Source organism: Corapipo altera, unplaced genomic scaffold (genome assembly GCF_003945725.1).
Source record: "Corapipo altera isolate COAL_440 unplaced genomic scaffold, ASM394572v1 59, whole genome shotgun sequence".
Taxonomy (NCBI): domain Eukaryota; kingdom Metazoa; phylum Chordata; class Aves; order Passeriformes; family Pipridae; genus Corapipo; species Corapipo altera.
Genome location: NW_020884917.1, coordinates 2,419,586 through 2,446,594, shown reverse-complemented (window position 1 = coordinate 2,446,594; position 27,009 = coordinate 2,419,586). Strand labels below are relative to the sequence as shown.

The following is a 27,009-nucleotide window of genomic DNA, read 5'->3' as shown; positions in this document are numbered from 1 at the left end:
GGTGGGGAAAAATGCAATAATCTGTGCCATTTCTTCCGCCTCAAACCACAAGGAAACTTTCTACTATCACCATTATTGAGATATTCATCAATCAACCTGCTGAATCTTCCTGTTTTGAATTACCTGTCTTTTCCTTTATAGCCGTTTTTTAAATGTGTACCTACTTATGATCAATTTGAGTACGTTTTTGAAAACCCCAATCAGCATATGCTAAAGAAGCGTGAAGTCTGAACAACTCAAATTTTCGTCCCGTGGAGGACTTCATGACCTGAGTGATGCGCAAGTATCCTATGCATAAAAGTATAAATGGTGATGGCCAAGTTTTGTTGTTGTTGTGCTTGTTGGAAGGGCTCTAAGAAGTAGAAATTTTATGTAAAAAAATGGTCTGCTGAGCCTTTAATACTAACTCAGAGAAGCTGCTTATTAGTTATGCAGGTGAATAATAAAGACCAATGAATACTGAAAGGGTTTCAAGAGCTCAGAATGAAAGTGGTAAGATTTTTTGCATGTCATACTCAGAAAGTTTTCTTTTTTCCATGAATACACACAGTCAGTTTGTGATACTATATCAGCTCTATCACTTCAACTATAGCTAAAGAACAGAAAATGTAGGTTTATAAACTTGAAAAATTGTGGGATATAGAGTGTGAGAACAGAAGATGTGAACAAGAAAGAAGTTATAGAAAGAGGCAATTTTGAACCAGTTTAATGACACTAATTATTATTTGGTTCTTACTTAATTCCCACATGGAAAACTCACACATGGACACTCACATATATACTGGACTGTAAGTCCAGTATCTGTGGGTTATAAGGAATGGGGAGGGCATGGCAGAGGCCTCAGGATGATGCAGAGAAGAGGTAACAGAGTCTCTGTGGGAATATTTATTCTTTCAACAACAGAGATAAGTGTAATAAAACCACATTAATAGTGCACTTTTTCATTTCATATTTGCTACAGACATATTGGCAATACTTCTATGAAAGCATTTAAAATATGAATGTATTAATACTCGATATGGACAAAACAAGGGAGGGAAAGGCTCAAGGAGGAAAAATTATGGCAGTTGGACAAGATTACAGAAACACTTTTCCCAGGACTGGCACTTAAGCTTCATCCCATGCTGTGCTCAAACCTCTAGGCCACAGCTCTCCCGGGATATCACATATTACGTATGGATGAGTTTTCAAAGTGACCTAAAAGATAGGCACTGTACTCTCTCTGAAAGGCAATAGGATTGAGGATCTTAATATCCCAAGGCCTTTCTGAAAATCTCATCTTACACACAGTCTTAACCACTTCATCACAGTCACTAAATAACAGCAGGTACTTGTTAACAGCATGTGTATTAGTCACTGAAAATAATTTATCCCTGCTTTGGGGCTCCTCTAAAGAAATTATACCTCTCCATTTCTCAGCCTTCTCTATATAACACCTGAGAAATAATTGTTTTCATTTTTCTTTGCCTCATTGATTGTAGAATAAATAATCCATGAATAACTCCCTACCCTCATTATTCTACCGCATCTGGTGAGCAATAACTTTTGGTTCAGCTGTTTAAGGGCAATGGCAGGAGGGATGGAGAGGGATGAGAAAGACCAGTCAGACTCTTGAAATCCCTAAACCATAAGGCTGGGATATGGCCAGGTTGCCTCAGTCATCTCTTGTAGGTGAAAACCGTAGTGATACTTTAATGCAGCTTGCTTCCTGGCTTGCTCTCGGAGTGAGAATTAATTACCGAATGGCAACATCTGCATTAGTGGCTCCTGCAGCCCCAGCTCTCTGCGGGCGGGATGGTGCTCACCCCCCCAACCCAGAACTAGGACCGCTCGGAAGACTTGCCTGCTGGCTGCCTGGCTCGGATCCCGGCAGGCTGGAGCTCGGGGAGCCGCTACCACGGCGGTGTGCGGGGGAGCGGTGCGGAGGGAGGCAGGAGCGGCCGCGGGGGCGCGCAGGGGAGCCGCGCCTCCGCATCCAGTGACACCGGCCCCGGCCCCACTGCCCCCGGCTCCGCTCCGGCCCCGATCCCCATCCCCGCACTGGCCCCGGCCCCGCTCCGCCCCAACCCCGTCCCCGATCCCCGCCGCCGTCCCCCAGCTTTGCCTCTGAAGCAGGCAAGGGAGGACGACTGTGGTCCTGGAGGCCCAAGGGGCGCAGAGGAAGAGGGAGGAGCTGGAGGAAGCGGGGGGAAGGGGAGGGGAGTGCTGGGGAGAGGATTTTCCCTTCTTCTGCCTTTTTTTTTTTTTTTTTTTTTTTTTTGGAGGAGGAGGAGGAGGAGGGAGGTTGCTGCTGCTGGTGGCAGGTTCCTCCTGCTGGAAGATGATGAATACATGAGGAGAGAGGCTCTGAGCTTGCTTCTGTGCTGCGGGAGTGTCTCTTTCTCCCTCCCTCCGCCTGCTCCTGTGTGAGTGTGTGTTTGGCTCCCCGGCTATGTGTGCGTGTACACTGTGTATATATATCTGAGCTGGGAGGTTATTGCAAGCTTCTCTCAGCAGCGCTGCTCTGTACAGGAAGAAGGGCTCAGCTGCAGTGGTAGCATCAACAGCAGCATTAGCGGCACCAACTGCTATTTTTGCCTTTCTTCCTTTCATCTCCATCTCCCTTTCCCCTCCCACCCCACACGTCTTTTGGGGGATTGCTTTTGATTTTTTTTTTTTATAATTTTTCTCTTCTACAATCCTCCTTATTTTATACTTCGTGGCTTTTTTCTTCTTTTTTCCCCCCTTCCTCTGAGAAGGAGGGACAGACACAAACACAGAGAAATAAGGGAAAGAAAAGTACCGGGACTGATCGGGCTGCTGCAAACCCAAAGATAGCAGGTGAAGAGGGGGTTTGGCTTCTACCCCAAGGTAAAGCCCTGCCCCCTTTACCTCCTCGCCACCTCCTCCGAGAAGGAGAAGGAGAGAGAGAGAAAGGGCCAAAGTGGAGAAAAGCAGGTCTTCTGCGGCTGGCATTTGGAGTACAGGGAGCCAGGAAGTGAAGGATGGTTGTGGTTACCCGAGCTGGCTGCAGGGCAGCTCTCTTCCTCTGGATTTTCAGCAGCATTAGCTGCAGAGCCAGGACTGCTCTGCCTGCATCTCGTAAGTAACCTTTGCTAAGAAACATGCACAATTTCACTTCTGCAATAAACTGGAGGGAAATTCCCACAACTCTGAGGTTGATTTTTTTCTTTGCTGATGAATCTCATGTTTGATTTTTCTTTGTATTCTTTTCTGTGTGCACTGAGGTTTGATGCTGTTTGCAGTGCTCCCCGTCAGATCTTCCTTGGTGTAGATGATTTCACTGGTAGGTGGTATGGAAAGTTGAAAGACTTGCTCTGTGATATAGTCTTGGTTCTGCAATGTAGTCAGAGGGGGAAAGGAATCAGCAGCTGTTCAAAGTTTGGGGGCAGTTTTTGTTTGGCATATGGTTTGGTTTGTTTTTTCCCACCTTTCTCAGAAGGTATGCAATTTGCATTTGGAAGTACTTCATTTCCACAGTTTTGGGAGGTAAAAGAGAAGATGTGAGCAGTTTCAGTAACTAGTGTTAGAGGAGCAGCAAGAGAAAATTCTCTCATTTGAAGAGGAAAGAATGTTTGTGAGTTGATGAGAGGGAACTGAGACAGGACAGCTTTTCTTGAGAGTGAAGTTTGGCTACCCATAATAAAATGAGCAAATGTATTTTAGAGAAGACCAGCTGCCTCCTAGGGAGGCAGTAATAGTAGAGAGATAATCAAGCATCTGCTGAAATGCTGAACTTTCAGACCAGAGAATTGCAAAACCCTATACAGGATCCAATTCTTCTATCAATGTAAAAATGACAGCATATTCATTGATTTCAATGGGTATTAGATCAAATCTTTAACAGTGCACTGAGCTGTGGTTCTGAGCAAAACATTTGCAGGTAGATGTCAGTGTTAAGTGTTTAGTTGTTTCTCTTCAGACCGTGTTAAACATTTGCCATTTCCAAAGTGTTTTTGAAATGCATACTGAAATGAAACAGTGCATTTTTATAGAAAAGTCAGAAATAGACGCTTCTGCTGGCTCACTCGGCTGTTCATAGAGGAAGGAAATGTCCTGAGATGTTACAGATAGATGTGTTGGGATTGTGTATATGTGAATGGACATCGATTCTACTGACCAAGCAGGGAATTGTCGTAGAATGTAATGCATATACTGCATAGAGATCTGTATAGATCACTTTATTTATTTATTTATTTATTTGTTTGTTTGTTTGTTTCCTTGGGGGCAGGACTGAACAATGCAATGATTAGGGAACTGGAGCGCTGCTATACTTTCTCAGTGGGTTTCTATCTGTTATCATCTGATATCTATTGAAAAAAAAAACAATGTTATTGTTCCAGGATTTGCTTACACTATATTTGTTTGTGTGTCAACAGAAAATGCAGAGCAATGTCTACATTGCATCTAAGTCACAGAGGCTATAGGATGTTCAGTTATTTTGTTACCTTTGGTTTAGGAGAAATATCGATCCTGAGGTTTACTGCTTAGTTTTGATCAGCTATCTAATTTTTCTTAAGAATATTATTTCTTCGTGGTCGCATCTCAGGCTCTGCATAATAGGAATGTCTGGGGGCAAAGATTTATGATTTAGATTGCCAGAAATTTGTTCTTGGAAAACCAAGTTCCCTGCTATTAATAGGGTTTCTGAGCTTTTTTGTTTGTTTTTGCCATTCAGTAAGTAATGGCTGTAGTTTAAGTTGAAAATGACATACAATGGGTTATCTGGTTACCCAACAAATAAATCTTTAACTTTTGAAAGAAGTTAGTTGAGAAGTTAATGGTTGTATATATCCTTTATTCCTGGAATTTCCGATTACAGTGATATTAATACAGACTTAATTACAATTTACTCATATACGTTCCCATCTTGACAGTTAGATATTCAAAGACTTCCGTATATTAATTCACCTCCCAAGAGCTTATACACTATGCTTCTTATGTATTAAGTAGCATTTCATTCCTGACTCACTTCTGAAAGTGAAATGGAGCTAGATTTGTTTACTGGAAACAGAAATATGGCTAGAAGTACACGTCAGCCTTAAAATTACAAAAGGATTGTTCACGTTGCAGTACATGCTGAAAATTCTTGTAAAGGCTTACTGGTGCTTGGGAAGGGATACTACAGTGGGAACTCAAGTGCTGTGTCACAGTAGTTTGGCGCACCACTTCACTGGTTATTCTGTTGCATGCTTTGCTATACAAACTCATCATTGTGTTGTATTTTGTCAATGTGCTATATTTTCTGGGGTTGTTTGTAACTTTGAATGCAACTGATTGTGAATGGCTTTGGAGAGTTTTGTTTTCTGTTGCCAAGATACTGCACTTAGCTTTTTAACTCTCTCTCTTTTTTTTTTTTTTTTAATTCCTTATCAGTTGATTTTGAACATCATATTGGGAATACTTCTGACAGAATTAAAACCTGTGTGAAATGCAACTTGGATGTAAAACTTATTTCCAACCAGAATTTCATTTTATCCTCCATTGTTACTTTATGTTTTGACTTTGAAATAATTAAGAACAGCAAGATTATTCTTTACAGTATTTTTAGGAAATATGCCAGAGTTATGTTGTACAGTGAATTACAAATCCCTATATATGAACTTGGTACTCAGTATTTTCTTATAGTCTGCTAGTGTTGGTTTAGAAAAAATACAGTTTTCAGAAAGAACAGAATTGGATGTCATTTATGTGAATATACTGCATGTCAACTGTTTGTTTACTTTGCAAAGCAAGTAAGTCTATCTCTGTCATTAGCATGGTGTCTCAGTAATACTGATTCAGAAGTGATCGTATTGAAAGCTTTTAATCTCATTCAGTTTTATCTCAAGATGAAATAGGTGTTGAAAGCCCATCTTGTAGTACAATAAACATGCACTGTGATACAGTATCACACACACTAATGCTCAGATCTTACTGTAAATTCTGTTTGTGGACATGTTTTCATACCTTGGCAATAAATTCTTCATATTCCTGCAATTTTTTTGTAATAAGCATAGAGGGATGAAAACACTCAACTTTTGGAGTCAAGGCTAATGAACAGCTCAACCAGGAGAGGTCATCACAAGATAAAAAGTAACATGGAAAATAGAGATTTAGTACTTTATAGTCTTTTACATGACTAAGATGGAATGATAAGACTATGAATATGGGTAGACTAACTTTCATTTGTATTTGTACAAAAAAATGAAAACACACAAAGGAGCAAGCTTGTTAATGAGAATGTTATAAGTATTCATTATAGGATCATCTGCTTCTGTGTGAAAGCAATTCACTTAAAAAATAATTATTTTTCACAGCTAGGTTTTTGATTTTGTTTTTGTTTGTTTCGTTGTTTTTTTTTTTGGTTGGTTGGTTTGGTTTTGTTTTTTGTTTGTTTGGTTTGGTTTTTTTTTAGTTGTGTACGTTTTTGTGCAATGCAAACGTGATCAGTACAGAACTACAGAACTATCAAAACTTGTAGTTCTGATACTTTTCATACTTTTGCAGTAGGTCCCATATAACTGCTGAAGTTGAAGTTTGAACCCATTTTATTGAATTGATGCAGAAATCAAATGGAGGGGCAGGTATAGTAAATCATTAAGATATATAAAAGCAAAAATATGTATTCTTTTTTACCTCTTGCAGTAATATGGTGTAAAACACAAAGAGTGCTTCAGTAAGTGGTCTGATCTGCAAGAAAGTTTGAAAGTGAAGTTAAAGGCTGTGAATTGAAAACTTGTTTCTGAACATTGGCTGTTTCTCTTGCAAGGAGATGAGAAGTATTTTTTAATTTTCTCTCTCTCTTTTTTTTTTCTCAGGCACTTTTAACACATTTGAAAGCCTATTTCAGTTCATGCAGCTGTGACAGGAAATTCTTTATATATAATGTATTAGTCAGAGATTAAACTGTACATCTTGAATGAGTAACTTTACTGTGTACCTATGACAGACAGTAGATTTTCTTGTAGATGTTCCTTGGGAATTTTAGCTTGGATCTCTAAATCTTACAAAGTATCAGATCTCATGTTCAATGTTTAGTATTTATATTTTAGACTTTTTAAGACTGTAATACTTTTAATATTTTGGACAATAACAAACTATGCACAAACTATGGGAGTTTTCTTTCTCTACATATGCAGAAGATCTAGCTTTGAGTGTTTTGGCTCATAGGTCAAACATAAGATAACTAGTTAAATCTTGAGGTTTGCCCCTACCAATGTCTTTTTCCTAAGTACCTGTCATGCTTGGTCTTACAAAAGTATATGGACTCACAAATTGTTTCAATCACTTCAGTTAGAAAATGTTAGAGAAACAACATCAGTCTTCTTCATCAAATAAAATAATGAGTGACTTCATAAATTTTTTTAGTCTTAAAAATATTAAAGAAGAAATTTAAAATTATAGCATTATTTCCAAAATCCACATCAAGATGGAATCTTTCTTTAAAAGATCAGAAAGACCTGTGGGACAAAGAGGGCAGTCCAGTAGCTTGAGTTGTCTCCCACTGAAGGAAATAGAAGTTGTGCCATGGATTTTAGGAGCAGTGTGGTTAAGTTTTTTGTCAGTGAGAAGTTCATGATTCAGTCCATTGGTTTGAGATACTAGAAATGATTAAAAGGTTCTTCAGACTTCAGCCTTTGAACTAACATTGATTTTATCTGTATTGCATTTCATTTATTCAGCTGCTTCATTGGCATTGCATAGATAGATCATCTGAGACCACCAGCCAATTGCAGAACATGTTAAATCTCTAAATTTGATGCTGTAAGAAATTACAGTAATCAGTAATCAATTCCTTTGAGATGTTTGCCGTTCCAACTTTGAACACATCATAGATACAATAAAAATATTTTCAAGTCCGATGTTTAACATTTATGAAGAACTTGGGCTCTTGGTTTTAATAGCTCTGCAATTTTAAAAGCAACTTTACAAAGCTGAGACTTTTCCTGCCTAAGAAATTGTCTCAATGTTCATTCACTGTTGTAGTAGCCAACCTTTTCTGATTTCGTCTTTAAGCCTGAACAACTGATAATTCAGAGCAGAAAAGGATATTGACATTCACATTTACCTCTTTCTTCTACCTAAAAAAGTCTAGAGATTTTTTGGCTTTACAGTCTCATGGTGGAGAGATGGTCCTTTCAGACATTTAAGTTAGGCAGGCGGTCCTGCTAAGCCCACTGGGGGACTGAAAGACTTGTTTACACTTATGGTTCATAATTTGATGTTAATATTTATCACCCTTTAAAATATTTATCAATTATTTTATTTTCAGCTGTGTATGCACTCCAGAAAATGCGTTTTACATAAATCAGTGGCTAAAATCAACTTCAGCATATCTAGAAACTCTGTTGCCAGGTTTTGCATTTGTATCTGTAAAAGCTCAAGTTGGGTTACAACCTTAAATATGTAAATAAAATAAGCAGCTAAGAATAATTTCTAGTAGCTAGGGAGAATTTGAACAGTTTTAGCCAAAGGATTTTCTGTCCCACAAACAAATGTGATATTTTAGAATGAACATTTAGTATTTGTCTGTGAATATTTTGTCTCAGCTTAAAGGGAAAGTAACATTTTCTTGTAGTAATTTAATAACTAAATATTACAAACATTCTGTTTTATTTTGTAAAACTGCTATTTTCTACTCTTAGCTCTGGGAAATCAGCAATACACATGCTACATTTCTATTTTCTGTTTTTACAATGTAGGAATTATCTGTCTATAAGAATTTTTTTGCATCAAATCTAGAGAGGTGCCACTGTCTGGGGTTTTTTAGTCACCTAGATGTTGATAAATAGGTCTCTTATTGATTACTCAATCATCTTGTATATTTAAACTGGTATTTATTATGAACCCAGTGAAAGCCTGGAATTTAGAGGGTAGTAATACAGAAGATCAGCAGATGAGCTGAGGAGACTGTGAGGGTCCATTTCCATAAGGGGTAGCAGAAAGTTTGTGATGGAAGGTTTGCCAAAGAAGAAAAGGAAGAATTACTTTCATAATGAATGGAAGCTTAAAAGTATATGAGCCTAATGCAATGGGATACAACATAGCAGGCAAGGGAATCTCAAATTGGGATCTTTTCAACAAGGGAATCTTTTGCCTACTGGCTCTGAGTGTAAAGTTCTTGAAACACTGTTTGAAATGCAGTTAAATTGGGATGTGCTTTTACTCACAGTTACATTTATGTTAATAGTAGCAATACTATGGTTGAGGAAAATATGGTGGTCATATTTAAAACCAAACCAACAAACAAGAAAACCAAAGACTTAAATTTACACCCTGTTGAGCCAGGTTTCAGATACAGATGCCTTCCTAAGATCTCTAGACTCTGCCCAGATTGTCAGTGAAACATAGGAAGGGTTTGTACATATTCTCTTCCCTGAATAGAGATAAAAATTCAAATATCTCAAAAAAGATGAGGAAAAATGAACATAAGGAAACTAATTTTAAAACACAAAAATTAAAACTGATGGCATCCCTCCATTGTTCTGGACTACAGGAAAAAAAAGGTGGAGGGAATGTGCTGAAGAGAGGTTGTCTGTCATACAAGAACAGTAACCTGTTTTCTTTCTGCTGGGGAATGGAGTCAGAGGAAGCAGCTTGCCCTGTCCACAGTATTCACATTGCATTAGGAAAGGAGTGAGCTTCTGTGAGAAATGGAGTCAGAAGTATAGTCTGTACAGGGCAGGCTCTCTATGACTACATGCTCCCAAGCTTCAGCAAGCTTTACTCTCTAATGTTTTTTCCTTTGGTTTTGATCCAAAAAAATTATGCTACTGGGCATACTGTCAGTTGTATGATGAATGTCCTACCTTCTTCTTCCCTGGTACAGCCAAACTGTTAGAAATGATAGCAGAATTCCCTATAGATAAGAGAAGGTATCCATTACAGTTCCAGCCTTCTTCCAAAAAACAGACACCACCAGACCACACGCCCATTTGCTTCTGCTCTTAATTTGTTTGCCATTTCCACATACCTACTTTATCTTTTTATTAACCATCTTACTCTCTTTCTCTGCCCTCTCTCCACCCTTCCCTCCAGCAGTAAACTGAATCCACTAGTTCTCTTGGATTTTCATCGATTCATCACCTTATCGAGTAATTTGCTGAGCCTGAAAGTAAGGGAGATTGTCTTCATTGATTCCTGATTAATTCATCCATTTGTGAAAGCTAGGTACACAGGTAATAACTCAATTGAAATTCCTTCACTGCTTAATTGCTGTACCATAATCCTGGCCTGTTAAATCAGATAATCAGATATTATTAATTAAGTTAGGATTTATATTTTTCCAAAAACAATTATTAGAATATCATTATAAGGAATGCTTTTATTAACTCTGTTTGTGATTATTCATAAAATGTAGTTTTAGACTTTAGGTCAGTGCAGAGTATATATTTTATACATACGGGAAAAAATTGTGTCAGAGGAATGCTGTGAGTGAATTATGGTCCCAAATCTACATCTTCATAATTTATGAGGCCAAAAAGGATCACTAAACCCAGCTATGGTGATATAATAGATTGTGTCACTACTTTTATCTGCTTTACACAGCATTGAATCAACAAACCACAGAATGTTTTGGGTTGGAAGGGACCTTTAAAGATCATCTAGTCCAACCCTACCTCTATAAGCAGGGACACCTTCCACTAGAACAGGTTCCTTAATGCTCTGTCCAACTTGGCCCTGAACACTTCCAGAGATGGGACATCCCAGTTTCTCTGGGCAGTCTGTTCCAGAATTCCTTCCTTTTGTGTAATCTAAATCTACCCTCTTTAGTTTAAAAATGTTCCTTCCATACTATCAGTGCATGCCCTAGTAAAAAGTCATTCTTTGTCTTTCTTGTAGTCCCCTTTTAAGTATGGAAAAGCTGCTATGAGGTCTGCCTGGAGCCTTCTCCTTTCTAGGATAAACAACCTGACCTCTCTCAAACTTTCTTTATGAAAGGGAAAAGCCTTCTGCCCATTTCCATGACCTTCATCTCAACCTGCTCCCACAAGTCAATGTCTTTCATCTGCTGGGTTCCCTAGAGCTGAACAAGTACTCCATGTAGGGTCTCAGGAGAGGAGAGTAGAGAGGTAAAATCACCTCCTTTAACCTACTGGCCATGCTTCTTTTTATGGAGCCCAGGATATTACTGGCTTTCTGGGCTGAAGGTGCAAATTGCCAGCTCACACATAATTTTTCATCTGCCTGTATCCTCCAACCCTTTTCTGCATTCAATTCATTCATCACCCAGTCTGTATTGCTACCAGGGATTGCCCCAACCCAGATGCAGAACCTTACTTTGTTGAACTTCGTGAGGTTCACAAGGGGTGACTCCTCCAGCCTCTCCACTTTCTCTGGGTGGTGTCCCGTCCCTCAGGCCATCAACTGCACCACTCAGCTTGGTGTTGTCCACAAACTTGCTAAGGGTTCACTCAACCTCACTGTCTGTGTCATTAATGAAGATATTTAACAGTACTTGTCCCAATACCCCTGAGAGACACCACTCATTACTGATCTTCATTTGGACTTTGAACCATTGATTGATTGGGCATGGATATCCAGCCAATCCTTTTTCATCGAACAGTTAATGCATCAAACTCATTTCTCCAATTTAGAGACAAGGGTGTTTTGTGGAACTGTGTCAATGGCCTAATAGAAGTCCAGGTAGATTGCAGCAATAGCTCTTCCCTTATCCACCAGTGCAGTCACTCCTTTGTAGAAGGTCAGCAGATTAGTCCTTTTGCCCTTCATGAAGCCATGTTTGCTTTCTCTAATAAACCTCCCTGTCATCTGTATTGTTTGACGTAGCTTCTAGGAGAAACTGTTTCATGGACTTCCTAGAGACAGAGGTGAGGCTGACTGGTTGCTAGTTCTCGGGATATTAATTTTTACATATTTTAATAATGGGAGCAATATTTCTGCTTTTCCAGACGCTGGGAATTTTGCTTGACTTGTCATGACTTTCAGAAGTGATAGAGAGCAGCTTAGCAACTATATCTGCCAGTTCCCTCAGGGTGGGACTTCATTCTCCTGATCCCTGCCTTGATATTCAGGGGCTTCAGAGATGGGGGAAATGCAACTGGCAGTGAAAACTTGAAAAAATGTTGCTGAGTACATCAGACTTGTTAATGTCAGTTGTCATCAGATGCCCTGTCTCATTTATCAGAGAGGTACAGTTTATTTTGTCCTCCTTTGTTGAGTAATGTAGCGGTCAAGGCTTTGACGCATTTCCTCCTGACATTGAGTTGTCTCAGTCTGGAGCTATGTTCCTTACCCTAAGTTTATGACTTGACAGATGGGCACACTGAAATACCTAATGTTTCCTTTTACCACCTGACCAAGATGTCCCAGGCATGTGACATGTGTAAACTTCAAGTCATCTTCAGTTTCATAGACTGTATATTTTTCTGCAGTTCATATGATAATGATGATAAGTAATGAAGGGCTCAGAATCAGACTTCTACTAGTTCTCACTAGAAACCACTCATTTCTTTTGTAAAGGTTACATTTTAAGATATTTAGTGTCACATTTATACTAATTCTGAATAATTGTTAAAATAGTTTATACTGTCAGTCAACTGTCTTCAGAATTCAAAATGCATACTAGTACAATGTATGCAGAAAAAGACATAAATGCAAGTATATGCAAATTTATTGTGATCCAAATTTGTATTCTCAGAAAAAAAACCCACCTTCAGAAGATCAGGATAGTTGACAAGATCTACTTTTTATAAACCCATGTTGATTTGCAGTAATTGCATTTACCTTATTTAAATTTTTATTAATAAGGTTCTATTATTTTGTCTAGCAGCAATATTAGTTTAGCAGCAATGTTAGTGGGAGTGGCTTGTAATAGTGCAGGTCATTCTCTTCAGTATTTGCACACCACAGTTTCTTTCAGTTCTATGGAATTTCCTTGGTGTTCCAAGGGCTATCGAAAATCAGTAATAATAATAGTCAGAGACCTCAGATACACCTTGGCCTGCTTCTTGAAACTGTCTAGCCTTGTTGTCTTCTGTTTAACATCTTCCTAAGTTTTTATTAGAATGTAAATGGTTTTGTTGCCACTCTGGGATCTGACTATGCAGTCTTGTTTGTTTTCCTAACACTGTACGTTTTTGTCTTTTCTACGTGGTTAGCAAATTCACCACTTGTATGTAGGAGTCTTCTGGTATGGCTCCTTTTGCTCATCTCTTCTCTCACTTCTTAAAAAATGACAAAAACCAACAACCAAACCTGATTTTTTTTCTTTTTCTTTTGTTTTTGAATAAATCTTATGTTTGTTGTGCATAGATAAATTAAGCCTTGTATTCTTTTGCTTATAATTTTTCTCTTTTTTTTTAAACTCTGATTTACAGGATCACAGAATCGTGGAGATTGTAAGGGACTGCTGGAGGTTATCTTACCTTAAAGTAGAGTTAACTAGAGCAGGCTGCCCAGGACCATGTCTAGAGAGCTCCAGATATTGCACAAGCTCCCTGGTTCTAGAAGGAGATACTCTCCAACCTTTGAGTGACCTGTGCCAGTGTTCGGCCAGTCTCACAATGAAAAAGTTTTTCCTGATGTTCAGAAGGAACCTCCCATGTTTCAATATGTGCCCATTGCCTGACAGGTTGCTGTCAGACCCTTTCTCCATCCTGTTGAGACCTCTCTGGATGACAGCATGACCCTCTGGCATATCAGCCAGTCCCCACAGTTTTGTGCCTTCAGTAAACTTGCTGAGGGTGCACATCATCCAGATCCTCAACAAAGATATTGAATGGGACTGGACCCAGTACTAACCCCAAGGGCACACTGCTCCAACTACACTTTCTGCAGCTTTCTGGACCTGGTTGTTCAGCCAGTTTTTAATTTACTTCACTGTTCATGCAGCCCATACTGCACCAGCTTTTCTAAGGGTTTGGTCTGGAAGGGTAGATCATCTGTATTCAACTAAGCCTTTAAACAAGTGCTTTAAAGTAAGCCTGTGAAGACATAAAATAATTCCTGAATAAATCTTTGATCACGATAAATGTTTTATTAAATTCTTGGTTGAAATGGGACAACGCTAGAAAAACACATATTGAAACTTAGGTAAAAGACTACAAATGACTATTCAGCTATAATTCTCATTATTAAATGATAATATAATAGAAGCATATGTTCACTTTATTGTTGATGTTAATGACCCTAAATTTACCTGTATTAGAAGTTTTAATTCTGGCTTATACAAAAAAATATTATATGCATATATGTATTAGGATATGGTAGCTTGTGTTATTACCTTCACCTGCTTTATACATCATAGAATCAATGGGCTATAGAATGGTTTGGGTTGGAAGGGACCTTTAAAACTTACCTGATCCAAACCCTCTACCATGGGTGGGACATCTTTCACTTAATGAGATTGCTCAGAGTCCTGTCTGACGGGGCATCCACAGCTTCTCTGGGTAACCTCTTCTAGTGTCTCATCATTCTCCTCATAAAAATTTTCTTCCGTATATCAAATCTAAATCTACCCTCTAGGAAGGCTATGCAGCAGCAGATAACATGGCCTTAAGGAGCCTTAGAGGAAGATGGTTGTTGGTTTCAGTCATAAGGAAATAATATAATCTTTTCTGACCAGTTCTGGCCTGTTACCTCCTACTGCTTCAACCAGAAGAGAAGATTCATTGGATTATAGAGATTCTCTGAATTCTTAATTTAATAACTTGCTACTATTAAGTGAAGTCTCATAGAAATGCCCCTCCCAGTCTTCACTAACATCTTTATATTTATTGAGAATAGTTCAGAATTCTTGTTGTCATAGACAATATTTATATTCTCAATTTGAAAGTCACTCCTCTTTGGTTGCTAAAGATTTACTTTCATTAAATATCAGCAAATGCGTTATGTCCATTGTGAAGCATGTTGAGAGATGGGAGTTGATTTTATTTTTCTCCTCACTGGGAAAGGAAGTTGTTCTTGGTTTTATATTAAATCTGAAATGTGCTAGCTCAAACTATGTAGTTTTCATCATGTTGTGATGCCATATATGTATATCTTGAGGGATTTTTGTGAAGGGCAAAATGATCCTGTCACAAAGCAAAATCTACTATAATATCAAGGAATCTTTCTGGTATAAATGATAATGGACTGATCTTACATATTAATGTTGACTATTTATATAGGTTTTATTGAGCTGACAGGAGAGAAATTATCTTGCAGAAAGAAAATTAATTTGCTACTTTTAAGTATTTTTTTTGCCTGGAACGTAAACAGTTCATAGTAAATTGTTTATTTTTTTCCTGACCATATTACCCTCTTAGATAAGTCAGTATTTTGTTTGTCTTGAAGAATATTGTGATAAGTCAAGTGAAAGAATGGAATCATTGTGCTTGAAAGTGCCTAGAGAGGGAGCTTTTCTGCTTTTCTGCTAGATTCTTGAAGAGCTTAAATCTTGGATATTAACTTAGAAATATAGCAGAGGATTCACTATACTTTGTGTCTCATTGTAAGTAACCCTTCCTACTGAATCTTCACCAACAACAGGTGAAGAAAGACTTTTGAATATAGCATATTGCTTGAGTACTTCACTGGGAAGCATTTTTCTTATTTATAGAGTCCTGAAAAATATAGTTGAAGACAGTAGGAAACAGGGAAGTAAATTTTGACATTCTGAAATGGGGACACAGAATTACAGGCATATCACAAAAGCAGACATATCAAAAAAGAGTCTGAGTGAGAATTCTGTCCACAAAGTTCTGACTTGAAAGTTCCCTTTAGTTTTTCTGACAAAGTCTGGAAAAGGAAGATAGAACCAAACTAGAGAGATGTTAAGATGGAAGTTAGTACTGAAGTTTCAAAATGATCCAGATTCAAAATTCGGTGGAGTGAGGTCAGTCTTTCTTGATCAGTCACATATTCCTCAAATACTAGATCAGGACCTATTTTGCCATCTTTTTTCTGATGGGGGTGCACATGCAGTGTCCCTTTGGATTTCTTGAGATTCTCTGTATCATATACGCTGTAAAGTGTTGATGTAGGAAAGCATCCCCCAAAATGGTGTGAGATGGCATGTTTGCAAGTAACAGCTGCATGGAAAGTGCATGAGTAACTGAACAAAAGGAGATAAATGTAAAAACAAAGAAAGTAAGACTGAATTGTCAACTGAACTATAAAACTGAACTATAAAAAAATTGTATCATAATTTTGAGAAACCACAGCAATTGTTTCAAGTCTGCTTGTACAAGTGAAAAGAATTTATTGGCGCGTATCTCGTTAACACAGAGCCACAAAGATAAAGCACTGTGCTGAGAATTTTTCAGAGAATTTTTTGTGCAATTTCAGTGACATGATTATCATTTTATCATTATACATATATTTAAGACAGTACTCTGCTTCCAAAGAAAAATATCATTTGCAAGTATAGCTTGTTATTTGTACTTATAAATCAATGTATTCCATGCTTTGCTTTAATAACTCTGATTAAAGAAAGCTATGGAGAATCTCACAGTGATTCAGAATACAAAGATGTAAATGCTTCTAATAACACACAAACTTTATATATCAAAGAAAATTGTTCTGGTGTCAGTTTTAATGAGGACTGTAGTCATTTTTCAGCACTGGCATTTCATTCTTAAAAAGTTGTGTTTTCTTTCTTTCCATCTTCCTTCTGCCCCAAGCAGACATTTCAGCTAATTCAAATGAAAGTAGTTCTATCATATTCCTGGAGATTCTTTTCCTTTGATTTTGGCAGAGAAGCAAGAGGGTAAAAACCAGAAATCTTCTTGTATATTCTGGCAGGCAAATCCGTATCTGAGATGCACTCATACAGAGTTGAAAGATGTGAATACATCTTGACGGATGTTTTTTGATAGAAGGTATATGGAGACCATAAGGGCAAGAATCAGAATGTCCTTCTGTAAAATGTTCTTGATATTTTGCAGGGGAAGATTTAATGGACATTTACAGCATACATGTAACTAGCAGCTGGGTTGTATAAATATCTAGTATGGATGGGAGTTCCTCGAAAGCTGTCCAGAGGCTGTGGCAGAAGACAGCTATTGACCTATTAACTTTCATTTACAGAAATGTAAATCTGGCCGTGCATTATGTATGCCTTTAATACAAAGAGAAAGAGTGTGTGCATAAACCAATATTTAAAACGGAACTGATGGCAGCAAAAATTTTCAATGATGGATCTCTAATTTTGTTTCAATAACAGTAGTGTTTTCACAAACATTTCATGTTTGTATGGTTTTCATAACCCATACTAAAATAGTCCAGCCACATTCTATACCGTAAAATATCCCTTAGATTTGCAAGCTACATTTATGAAATCTGACTAGTAGAAAGGTACCAGAAATACTTTCAAAGAAGAGATCTGATTCAGTTTCAGATTTGCTCTTCAAATAAAAGCTTTGTATTGTTCTGGATTTGTTTAATTGAATTTAATACACATAATCAGGCTGCTAAATGGACTTCATACCTAAAGCCTGATTTTTTTCAGAATAGCTCCTCTGCTAGTTTAATTTCTGTGACTTGGGCAATTTTATGGTTGAAATAATAAGGGATCTTACTCTCATAGACTCAGAGAAGATGGGAAAAAAGATAACATAAACATTGACTTCTAGGGACACAATAATAAACAAACACCAGCAACCTTACTCAAGGTTATTTATGTGTTTATTGACTTCTGCGTAATCCTTCTAAACAATTAATACTTTTTTAGTTATCAAGTTTATTTCTAGAAGGATGAGCCCTTCAGAAATTAGTTCTTAAGGAGTTTGAGTTCCAAAGTTTACATTCTGTTCAAATCAGAGATACAGATACTAATTTATCTAGCTGGTACTGAGTGTTCAGTTTTAGAATACACAAGTTCTGTCCTTCTTAATCACAGTTAGAGTTTTTCAGAATAGCAGTGAATTAAGCCATGAAATGTATGTGATTTGAATGGCACATAGAAGGTAGAGCTATCAGTTATCTTTTTTTAGGTTTTTTTTACTGTTAAGTGTGACTTTTTGGCTGACATGAGATGGTTTTATAAAATTTTGAGGCTTAAAAAACTAGAATAGTATCCAATTAAATTGATTGATTAGAAATTTAATCTGTAAAGAATGGATAGTTTATAGTATGAAAATCTTGTATCTGAATGTCTTCAGGTCTTTGAAAGCTATCACATGTATTCAGATAATTTCAACTACTAGTCACCATCTTTCTCCACACAAGCTAAGAATTATTTACCCTCCAGTGTACAATAAAGCATCTGCACTTCCAGTCCTTAAAATCAGCAGAACAATATGCATCTAACATAATTTTTAATAGTTATTAATACATGTTCAGTTAAAGGCATTTCAGTCACTGATCTGAAAGTCTGAACTACTCGTGTTTTGCAATGGATTGTCTGTCAATATCTTTGTAATTCTGATTAGTGTTACACTTGATAGAATCTCCAGAAGGCCATCTTTCTTGGAAGTGTTGTAACTTACAGCAAGGTTCTAGAGGTGGTTTAGGCACATTTTGGTCACACTGAAAGTCTGTTTTTTTTAATGTCTGGTGTGATTTTTATATGATTGCTAAATATATTTTCAGTGTTTGTTAATGCCATCAGTCATACTGCTACATCACCAATGAATTACACATCCATACATCAAGTATTACTTACTGTATTTCATGCTAAATTTTATGTTTCATACACTAAACAAGTAACTTACCATGAAGGTATAATTTCTGAAAACCCCTTATGTTGCCAAAATATTGCTGAGTTTTAGAAAATAAAACACTAGAGACCATCTTGGCAAGTAGATGTATCAGCACAATATGGCATATACAGTGAAGCAGTTATCTGTCCCATAGCTTCACTGCTGTGCAGTGTTGAGGAAGCAGCTCTGGGTTGGTGTATATGGAGTAATATTCTGTAGGTAAATAAGATGTCCACTTAAAATGTCCACAGGGCAGTGAAAAAGGAAACTTGACATCAGTTTAAGATTGGATAAAATTTATTAGAGCCAGTTTGAGGGGAACACAATGATTCATAGGGAGCTAAGATCATAATATGAATACCTCAGATTGTTGCTGAATTATGTGACTGCTCATAAGACCATTAAGACTTAAGAGATATAGCTAACTGATTGCAGATATTCAGTTGCTCATAGAATAGACATGAGCCTTCCACTCTTCAAGTGCAGATCGAAGTCCACTAGATGTCTTTATTAATTTTATTGTTAATTCAGTTTCTGGGAGCAAGAGAATAGTTCATGAGAACTGCACTTTGAATCATCAGGCACAATATTCTTCATTCCAGTTACAAGAGGCTGCCCATTTCTTCTTGAGGTTCCTGCTTGGGTCCTAGCCTCAGCGGAACAGCTGACTTGTACTAGAAGTGCAAGGGTTTGTTCTGTGCAAGTGCAAGGGTTGATTCCCTAAAGATCTTGTTGCAAAGAACTGGGAATCTTTAAGGTGATTGATCAGAACTTTATAGAAGACCTAGGACCTTTTTTCAGAGGTGATTATAAAACGGTCTGAAATGTTTCAGTGAGAGTTTTGGCAAGGAGTTTACAAGCCTCAAACAGAGTTTGAGAAGGAAGTTGTGAATACATGGGGAATTTTTAGCTCCTTTCAAAAAGGTCAGAGCTGATATCACAACAGAACCCTTTAGATGTGCTTATTTGATCAGGGACAGGATATACATTGACTGATACTGAGTGAGGGATTGTTAAGCCTAAGGAAACTCAACTGGGCCTTTATGAAAGCAGGTCAGCTAACCTCAGCCATGTCCTTTGGCTAGCAACCGTGGCACAAAGTCTTCCCTGAGTTTGTCCTAAGAAGCCAGAGTTAAACAGAACAGAATCAGAAGTAAATTTGATTGCCTAACTTAAAGATGCCATCTCAGGTATGGTCTTATTTTGATGTACAGTAAATAAAATCGCCTTTTCCCATCTTTTTAACATTGGTATGGGGGTTCTAACACCAGACTGAGACTGAACTGAGAGGTTTGGGAGTTTATACTATGACTGTCTGGGTTCCTGCAGCATGCACTAATGAAGGTGTAACCAAATAAATACCTGTGTTTTGTACCTTTGCTTTTTTTTGCTGCATGTGTGGGCTATTAAGTCCTCAAGCCATTTTTGAGTACCAGTATGTCATAGTTTGGGATGGTTTGGTTTTTTTTAAATCTGTGTTAAAAGTTCTCTTTGTGAGTGACTTTATAGCAATTTATACAACAAACAACATTTCCCCCAGGCAGTCAGTATTTAATTTTCATGTGAATACTTGTTTTTTACAACAAACATATGAAAGAGAGCTTCTCTTTCAAATAAGAAGAGGCACATTATGCTTCAGATCAGTTTTGTACAAGAAATAAGTCAGAAAATTAATCAAACCCCTATTTTGCATTCAACAGATCATTTAGTAAACAAGCATAGAAAATTAGAAGCCTATTGAGTACAACTGTACTATTTTCTTGATCAGAAATTTTTAATTAAAAATGGGAACATAGTAAGACAACTTGCTTCTTAGTGCTCACTCCTCTTAATTGCTGAATGTCATGAATTTGTTCTTTTTGTCAAATTTCTACTAAATTATACCTGATCAATGCAACTCCAAAGCATATAAAATTTAAGTTCATAAAGTGGTACAGAAATCAAAATATTGTTTTCCAGAACACCAGCTTTAAATAACACGTTATCAGATAAACTTTAAAAGTTATTTAATTTAAAATTCCTCTGTAATCAAATAAGGAAGTTGATCTTATCTGAATAATTTATGTTTTCATTATGTTTCATTAGTTTTCCCATACCCACCCTTTCTTACACAAATTGGTTCTTCAGATAAACAGTTTTTCAAAATCAAGTAAATTCTTTTAATCCCCTGATCTTTCAATATCCTAAATTGTGCTTTAGTACCCTATGTTTTTTTCTTTGTAGCCAAAAAGGTTCTAATTCTGTATGGGAAGGCACAGGTTCATTTTCTATTGTTGTAATATTTCCTTTTTATCTTCAGCATACTGATATCAGTACTACATTTTGTTTTCCAATTTGATGATGATGATGATCTGGGATTTTTTTCTTTTTAAATTATAACAAACTTTTTTTTTTAACATAACATCAAAATGGACAGTCTTCATAGATTAACTGTTGATAGGTGACATTTGATTTAAAGATGTTCACAATCTCATCCAGCTATTTTGTAGTTGAGGAAGTTTGGATGCACGATGAATAAGTGTTGAATGTTACAGCAATCACTGGATTGACTTCAGGATGCCCACTATTTAATGTAGCTAACCCACTTAATGTTTTGATGCTGACTTATGAAGTAAATATATTCTTCTGCAGCATTCCTGCATATCATTAAAACTGTTTCCAACACATTTTTTTTGGCATAGAACTTGACCTACTTTTACACTTTTATGGTTTAAAATAAATTATTACTCGCATTATATTCTTTTTTTTATGGAAATCTACCATATCAATCTTTAAGAAAACTGCACTACACTATAACTAGTATGTGTGTGATTTTAATCATAATAATATTTTATAGCTGAATAATAGCATTCCATGATTAAGGATCTAGTAATAGTGTATAGACATTGTGTTCAAAGCAATAATCATTACTCAAGTAAGCAGTGCCTGCAAAGTCATCCATACTTGTGTAAATATAGAAATTACCTACATTTATAAGGAATGAAGGATCAAACCCGTGCATTACTTAACCATAATACCTTTTTACACTGTTTAAGCCTTTTTATGTGCATGCTGCAAAGGAGTACATCGAGATTAAGGAGGTACTTGATTTGCAAAAGGCACATGAGGCATCAAGTGGATTGGTTGCCACTGTCCTTTAGTATCAGATTGCTATACATTTTAACGTTTGCCCCCAAACCTCTTTTATTCCTGTCATGCAGCTTTTCTTCTGCTTTCTAAAGTGTCTGAAAGACAGAGATGAAGTGTTTTTCTTTGGAGAGCAACCATTTAAAATGCTGAAACTTGAGGTATAAAATGCAAAAGAGGAATTTTAATGAATGGTTTAAAATTTAGGTATCACTCTTATAATCATGGCATCTCTTTCAGACTTTAGAAAAAGTGGATGTATCTCTGGATCCCTTTCCCCACCCACAACGTGGGGCGGCCCAGTTCTAGTTCCATTTCCATCTGAAGAACCATTGTGACGCTTTGAAGGATGGGGAAAAGGAACTCCAGGGGTTTCTCAGGGGTCTTTTCAGGCCCTGAGCCTGGAGGGGAGAGGTGCTCCCCCCTACCCCCCCGCACGTGGCCCCATGACTGGCAGGGAGACAGGACACCGGGTGTGGAGAGGAGGCAAGAGAGCGTTTATTGTTGGGGATGTTACATTTATAGGTTTTAGGAGGATTCACAGAGTAACCAATTAGAAGTCTCAAGGGGCTTACAGGAACACCCAATCACAGGAAGGGCTCAGGACACCTTCCCAGGACATTCCTGCATGGATAACATGGGGGGTGCTGGGAGGAAGAAGCATGTGTTTGCAAAGAGGACCACCAAAAGCCATTTTAAGACATGTTTAAACCACAGTTTTCTCATATAATGCAGGTTTAGTGCTACATGTATCCATAGACTTGTCTGTTTTTTCTCCAGTAATATATAGCATATAGGATTATAAAACAAACTATCCCTCTGTATAAACCTTGCTTTACTCCCTATTAATGTTATTATTCACCATTACCTCCATGTGCCTGACAGCAAAGTCCTGTGACACCTGAAATTGAATAGTAAATCTATTTTTAGGTACTTTCTAACTAAATTTATGGCAAATTAACAAAAATTGCAATATATTTGGCTCAAACTGGGATAAGACATTGCCAGTCCCGAATCTCCACTCTGTTAGCTAACATTGTATAGATAAAGGACTAGTAGTATCCTCAGCAGTATTATAAGCACTATTTCATCAGCTCTGTTTCATCCTCTTCTGGTGTTGAATTTGTATGAGTTCTATTCCTTATTTTTCCAATTCTGGGCAAATTAATTAATTTCTTTATGCTACAGCTGAAAATTATTTAGGTGTTTTGAGCCACTGTAGTGACATAAGAGATGGAGTAGTTATCTTTCTGAGCACGTGGAAAAAAAAGGAGAGATGGGAAAATGAAGAGAGTAATGGATTAGGAAACAAGATAGATTACAATTTTATATTAAGATGCTACCAGATTTCATTACAGTCAGTTTCAGTATCTCACCCTTCTCAAATTATGTTGACAGATTAAATTGATTTTGTTCAGTTCGAAGGTTATCAATTATTTAGAAGTTCATTAGTCCTTATGAGAAGTAGGATTTCTTGTGGGTGGTTCTGTTATGGAGAAATTATAGTGAAACAGATATTAAATTCAAGGTATAGCACAAAATGTATGTTTTGTTGACTTTCAGTGTAACTTGTGCTTCTCAATGTCTAAGGTAGTAGAGGACCAATAATGGTATTAAACTTATAAATCCAGTGGAAATGGGCTTTTGATACCTATCACAAAATCACAGAATGGGTAGGGTTGACAGGGACCAGGTTGAGTCATCTCATCCAACCTCCCCACTCAAGCAGGGTCATCCTAGAGCACATGGCACAGGATTGCATGCAGCTGGTTCTTGAATATCTCCAGTGTGGGAGACCCCTCAACCTCTCTGGCTCTGTTCCAGTGCTCAGTCACACACTCAGTAAAGAAGTTCTTCCTCATGTTCAGGTGGAATCAGTTTCTTCCCACTGTCTTGTACTATCGCTTGGCACGACCAAGAAGAGCCTGGCTCCATCCTCTTGACACCCTCATTTCAGATACATTAGTACATCGTGTGCCATAATCAAACTTTTAGTCCTCTTCAGTTAATTGCCCTACATCAACCTGTGTGAGAGTGTGTCACGGATATCTCAAGATCCACTCCCATACTGAATTCCAGCTCTTCTATCTTTTCATCTACTCATATGTCATGTTTACTACAAAACTTCTGGAAAAAAATGTATTGAGTTGTGATCTAAAGTATGCAGTGATTCTGGCACAAAAACATTGGTAACTGCTAAGCTTTCAAGGCAATGGAGCTGCAATACAGCTGTCTCTGCCTCTCTCCTCCTGCCACAGCCTTCCAAACATATGCAAGTGGGTAAGTTAAATAGTTTTGTTTAAGAACAAGAAGTGAAGTGATTTCTAGCAGCTTGAATCTCTTTGTGCAAGCATAATTGTTTACTGAAATTCTTTACAGTACATTCCTGGGGGCTATGGAAATTGGTCCAAGAACAAGTTGTGCTATGCTGTCACCCCAGTCTACTGTCAATATCAGCTCTTCTCAGGTAGAGAAAGGAGGTTTACATCTTTCTCTATCCTAAAAGAATTCATAGCTTACAGAAGGAGAAAAGCCTTTTTCTCTGCTGAAGTGTAAATGTGAGGAATACAGTTATATAATTCAGAGACAAATAAAACCATTGCATGTGTTTGGCCACTAAATCTGAGAGTTAGATAAAAATTTTGTAGCACCAAACCTTACTGTGTATTTCTCAGTCAGCTTCATGTGTTTTAGATTTTGATTCAGATGCTTTGAACGTGTCTCCATCCCAAAACCCCAATGGTAAGAAGCTTTATCATTATCTATCCTTTTCCATTATCCTTATGATTCTTCACAACTTTGAACCTGCCACTTTAGGATGTAGGATAGCAAAAATGTTGAAAACGCTGGCATAACATTTGTTGTATTAGCATGCAAATTAGCTATAACTTTTCAGGAAAGTGATTCATGAAAGTAACTTATGATGTTGATCTTTATCTTAAATATAATTTAGGAATAAAAGAAATTGTTTTAAAAACTATTAAGTTTGTTTCATAAAAACATAAACTACTTAGCCAGTGTTTTGAGGATTTTTTTTCATTTGTATGTTTGTGGAAGATCACTTTTATAAATACCTGAATATCCATGTGATTTTCTATTTCCAACTAGCTTGTTAAATGTCATTAGAGGAGATAAGTTTCATATTATTATGAGGTATATTCATCATCTACAGCACCTACAGCATAGGCATAAAAGTCAAACTTGATTCACACATTTCCTAGGCATCTATTACTGTTCTCTCTAATGATCATCATTGCTCCAATAATGATCAAATTATTTATTTTCAGTTCTTATCTTTCCGGCCTTTAAAAGAGTTGTACACTTGTAGAGAGTAAACTGAATGAGTGGTGGTTTTTATAGAGCACTTGCCTTCTTAAAAATCCCATTTCATAAGTCTCTACAAGTGAATGTACACATATAACATGCTTAGACTCTGAAAATATGAGCTCTGATCTTGGAGGAAAGAATACTGGAAAATATCTGGAGGATACTGAGTGCAACTTCGGACTTGCTAGTACAAGAATGACATTGACATACTGATGCTACTCCAGCAGAAAGCAACCAAGATGTCTGATGTCTGGATAGACACAATGTAGGGAGAGACCCAGGGAAATGGTTTTGCAAAGCCTTTAGTATAGAAAGCTCAAGAGAGGGAGATATTTCTATTGTATTGAACTACCTAAAGGTAGAATGTTGAGAAGATAGAGCCATGTTCTTTCCAGCAGCAGGAAAAGAGGCAACAATCCCAAGTTGCAGCAATTTAAGTTCTGCAAAAAGACTACAAAAAATTTTATAGTGCGAGTAGGAAAATATTGGAAGAGACTGTCCAAAGAAGTCAAAGAATCTTCATTCCTGGAGATGCTCATTATTCAACTGGACAAGCATCTGAGCAAGGCCTACATCTGCATACCGGAGATAGCTATATTGGTGCAAACCTGCTGGCAAGGAATTCTGCCTGGGCTTTGTAGGTACAAAACAGGAGAACAGAGGCAAGGTGGTCAGTTGGGTAGGACCTAAGGAACCTAATGACTGTGACAAAGTTCACTGGAGAATGGGTATGAAGCCTGAGATAGGGGCTTTTTCCCTGTGTGAGCTTCATGTCAAATAGGACTAGGAAAAGAACAGAGGAAAACTGCCCTGAAGTACCCAAAAGTTTGCAAGAAAGGAAGCCAAGGCTTCATCTAACAAAAATGCAAACTGTCATAAGAGTGATGAATGATGACACCACCAAAAACATAAAATGCCCTGATACAAGCTCCTTACGTCTCCTTTTAGAAACTAGTACACAGGATTGTTCAAATTAACAACTGGAATGTATGCCACACTAGCCCTGTGAATTAAGAAGTGTGTTGGTTTGTGGTAGAACTATCTCTTCTGTACATTCACGAATTCTCTTGTCAATCTGCAGTTATGAAACACAAAGAAAACGTGGAGGGTGTTCCCTATTAATAATGCAACTGAGAGTATATGTACAAGAGGACTTCAATTCTATATTAAAATGGGATAAAGGAGCATTAAGAGTGCTTTTTTATTGTGCAACTCTCTCATTTTGGCCTCCCTGGAGAACTGTCCTTTTCTACCTGGAAACAAGGTGGAAAACACAAATGTGCAGATGTACAATTCATAATATGGCATAGAAATTATATTTTCATGCTGATTCTTTCCAGTTTATGTTCTGAATTTTATACTAGTGTCTCCAGGGATGTTGATGTGTATCTGGTTCCTAAAGGCAAAATGAGTGGTCAAAGTTTTTCAAGATGACTACGTCCTGTTTCTGCTTGTTAGGGCTCCAGAGATGGTTTAGGGAAGTTGACTTATTTTACCTCTGGTGCTCCCTGAAGGAAATTACTGCTAGGATAATACAGTTCTTTAAAATACCCAGTAGCCAGCAGCTATGTGGCTAAGCAAACTCTGAATTTATGAAGCAATGGGGATGCTTCTTTTAAAAATTAATATATTTTTTCATGAGAATATCCATTAAATTATTGCTACTTTTTATATTAAATACTTGTAGCATTTGATTAAAATGTTTGAAACATGTAATATATTCCTTTATTAGTTGGATATTTTTAATATTCTACTTAGCAATTACTACCTTTTAATGACTGTCATTCAAAGAAGAATTAATAAGTGTTATGTCTGTATCAATACGTTACATTGTCTTCTCTCTTATGGCTAAGGCAGCATATCTTTTAAAAAGACATCCAGCTTGGGGGGGCAGTGGGAATTGGGGAGTACCATTCCTAAACCATGACAA

General features: G+C 37.3%; 1 protein-coding gene across 1 annotated transcript in view; it reads left to right on the top strand.

The window, feature by feature from the left end:
- The first annotated feature begins 2,715 nt into the window (after window positions 1-2,715).
- The window catches only part of CNTNAP2 (contactin associated protein like 2), a 1,017,942-nt gene continuing 993,648 nt past the window's right edge, over window positions 2,716-27,009 (top strand). Inside the window, exon 1 of the mRNA XM_027655885.1 lies at window positions 2,716-3,081. Coding sequence (XP_027511686.1) covers window positions 2,985-3,081 — 97 coding nt within the window. The 5' untranslated portion in view covers window positions 2,716-2,984. The remainder of the gene's footprint in view (window positions 3,082-27,009) is intronic.